The sequence below is a fragment of the Penaeus monodon genome, chromosome 17 (genome assembly GCF_015228065.2).
Source record: "Penaeus monodon isolate SGIC_2016 chromosome 17, NSTDA_Pmon_1, whole genome shotgun sequence".
In the NCBI taxonomy this organism is placed as follows: domain Eukaryota; kingdom Metazoa; phylum Arthropoda; class Malacostraca; order Decapoda; family Penaeidae; genus Penaeus; species Penaeus monodon.
This window is the reverse complement of record NC_051402.1, coordinates 25,960,284-25,962,471: the sequence shown is the minus strand read 5'-3', so window position 1 is coordinate 25,962,471 and position 2,188 is coordinate 25,960,284. Positions and strand designations below refer to the sequence as shown.

Below are 2,188 nucleotides of genomic sequence, written 5' to 3'. Positions count from 1 at the left end.
GATGTTCTTGGAGTGAGTACGTGGAGGGTCCCCATTCCTTTCCCCGGGGAAATGCCCGTGTTTCCTTTTTGATAATTATTTTCTCTACCCGCTTGGGGGCGCACTGACTTGGGCTGGCTTCCCCCCCAGTGGTAGGGAGCATTTGAGGTGATGTTTCCTTGCCCCAAGGGGAAAAACACCCGGTTTTGGTGACTCGAACCCTCTAAGATTGGACAGTCTTGATTCGAGCTCTAACCCTCGGGCCCGGGCCCCTATTATTAAAGTAACATGCATATATATATATATATATATATATATATAATATATATATATATATAATTAATATATGTGTTAAAAATATATTAATTTGTTAATATATATATGATATATTTTATATATATATGTATATATATATTATATATTATAATATAATATTTAATATAATATATATATTTTATATAATATATATACACACATAATACATATACACAAAATTTTAAAACAACATACTATATTTTACATACTAATATATACTATATTATATATATACATATACATTTACATACATACATATATATATACATATATGTATATATTACTATATATATATATACATATACATATACATTATATATATATATATAATTTTAAAAATAATATATATATATATATTATATATAAATAAAATATATAATTATATATATATATAATGTTTGTATGTACACACACACACACACAACACACAACACACACACCACACACACAAAACACACACACACACACCACCACCACAAAAACACACCCACAACACCACACCCAACACTATATATGTAAATTAAATTTTTTATACATACATACTATATATAAAGTGTATAAATATTTTATATATATATTATATATAATTTTATATATATATATATATATTATAATATATATATGGAAAAGAGAAGGAGATATGTATTTGTATTTTTCCTTTAAAAAAATATATATATTACATATATAATATTATATTTTATTAAAATATATAATATATATATATATTATATATATATATATGTGTGTGTGCGTGTGCGTGTGCGTGTGCGTGTGCGTGTGCGTGTGCATGTATATGAACAAAGAAAAAATTTATATTAAAAAAAAAAAAAAATTTATGAATATATTTTACAAATGATGAAAATGCTATACTTGTTTTAATTAATATTATTGTGATATTTCTAGTAATTGATGTTTCCCATGAATGAATCGCAGGTTAAGGTTGAGGAGGTATTTGTAAAAGAGGAATTTTCTGACTCTTGGTACGAAGATGCTGAGGCAGGGGTCGGTGAGTACCAGTATGACAACCCAGTACCAGGCCTTAACTATGGGCCACCTCAGGCTGCTTTCCAAGACAACAACTCCGCGTGGGACCTGGCCTCAGCGCAGATGCAGGCCAGGGAAAGCCGTCTGGCAGCGCGTGCTACAGGACCTTCCAGATTGCAAGAGGTGAGTTTTTTTTCGTGAGAATTGTATGGGACGAGGCCTTTTTATTAAGCATGTATGATAAATGTCAATATATCTGTTCATTATAACATATGCTTATTTAGGAGGCCTGATTTCTTTGTTTATAATATGTTTTTGTGCTTTCAAGGAAAGATAATTGTATAGTAGAATTATTTACTCAAAGGGTTAAATAAGTATTTAACACAAGATAAAAGGCAATCATAATTACCGAGTTATACATACTGTTTCAAAAATCATAACCAATTATTGACCTTGTATTTCCATAGAATGCGCGCGGGCACACACACGCACACACGCATGCACTAAGATAAAGCCTTTATTCATTGTAGCCTTACTGCGGTTTTGCATTAAACTGATGTTCTATAATGAAGTGATATAATACAGCATGTTTTTTGTCTATTGAATCAGTTTTTAGTTGCGAAAATATAAAAAAAGTCAAATACATGAAGATATACGCGCAAGAGAGAGAGAAGCTAGAGGATACAGAGAGGCAGATGGATAATAGAGAGAGAGAAGAGAGAGAAGAAAGAGAAGAAGAGAGGAGGAGATATATAGTATATATATATTATATATATATATATATAATATATATATATAAAAGAGAGAGAGAGAGAGGAGAAGAGAGAGAGAGAGAGAGAGAGAGAGAGATGAAAGAGAAGATAATGATAGAATATTTTTTTTTATATTATATATATATATATATGTATAA

At 29.6% G+C, this 2,188-nt stretch overlaps 1 protein-coding gene across 3 annotated transcripts in view; it reads left to right on the top strand.

The window, feature by feature from the left end:
* Window positions 1–1,494, top strand: part of LOC119583630 (protein bric-a-brac 2-like) — a 37,747-nt gene extending 36,253 nt beyond the window's left edge. For all 3 annotated transcript variants that reach the window (XM_037932218.1, XM_037932217.1, XM_037932216.1), the window contains exon 4: window positions 1,228–1,494. In XM_037932218.1, coding sequence (XP_037788146.1) covers window positions 1,228–1,479 — 252 coding nt within the window. In that variant the 3' untranslated portion in view covers window positions 1,480–1,494. The remainder of the gene's footprint in view (window positions 1–1,227) is intronic.
* The last annotated feature ends 694 nt before the right edge of the window (window positions 1,495–2,188 follow it).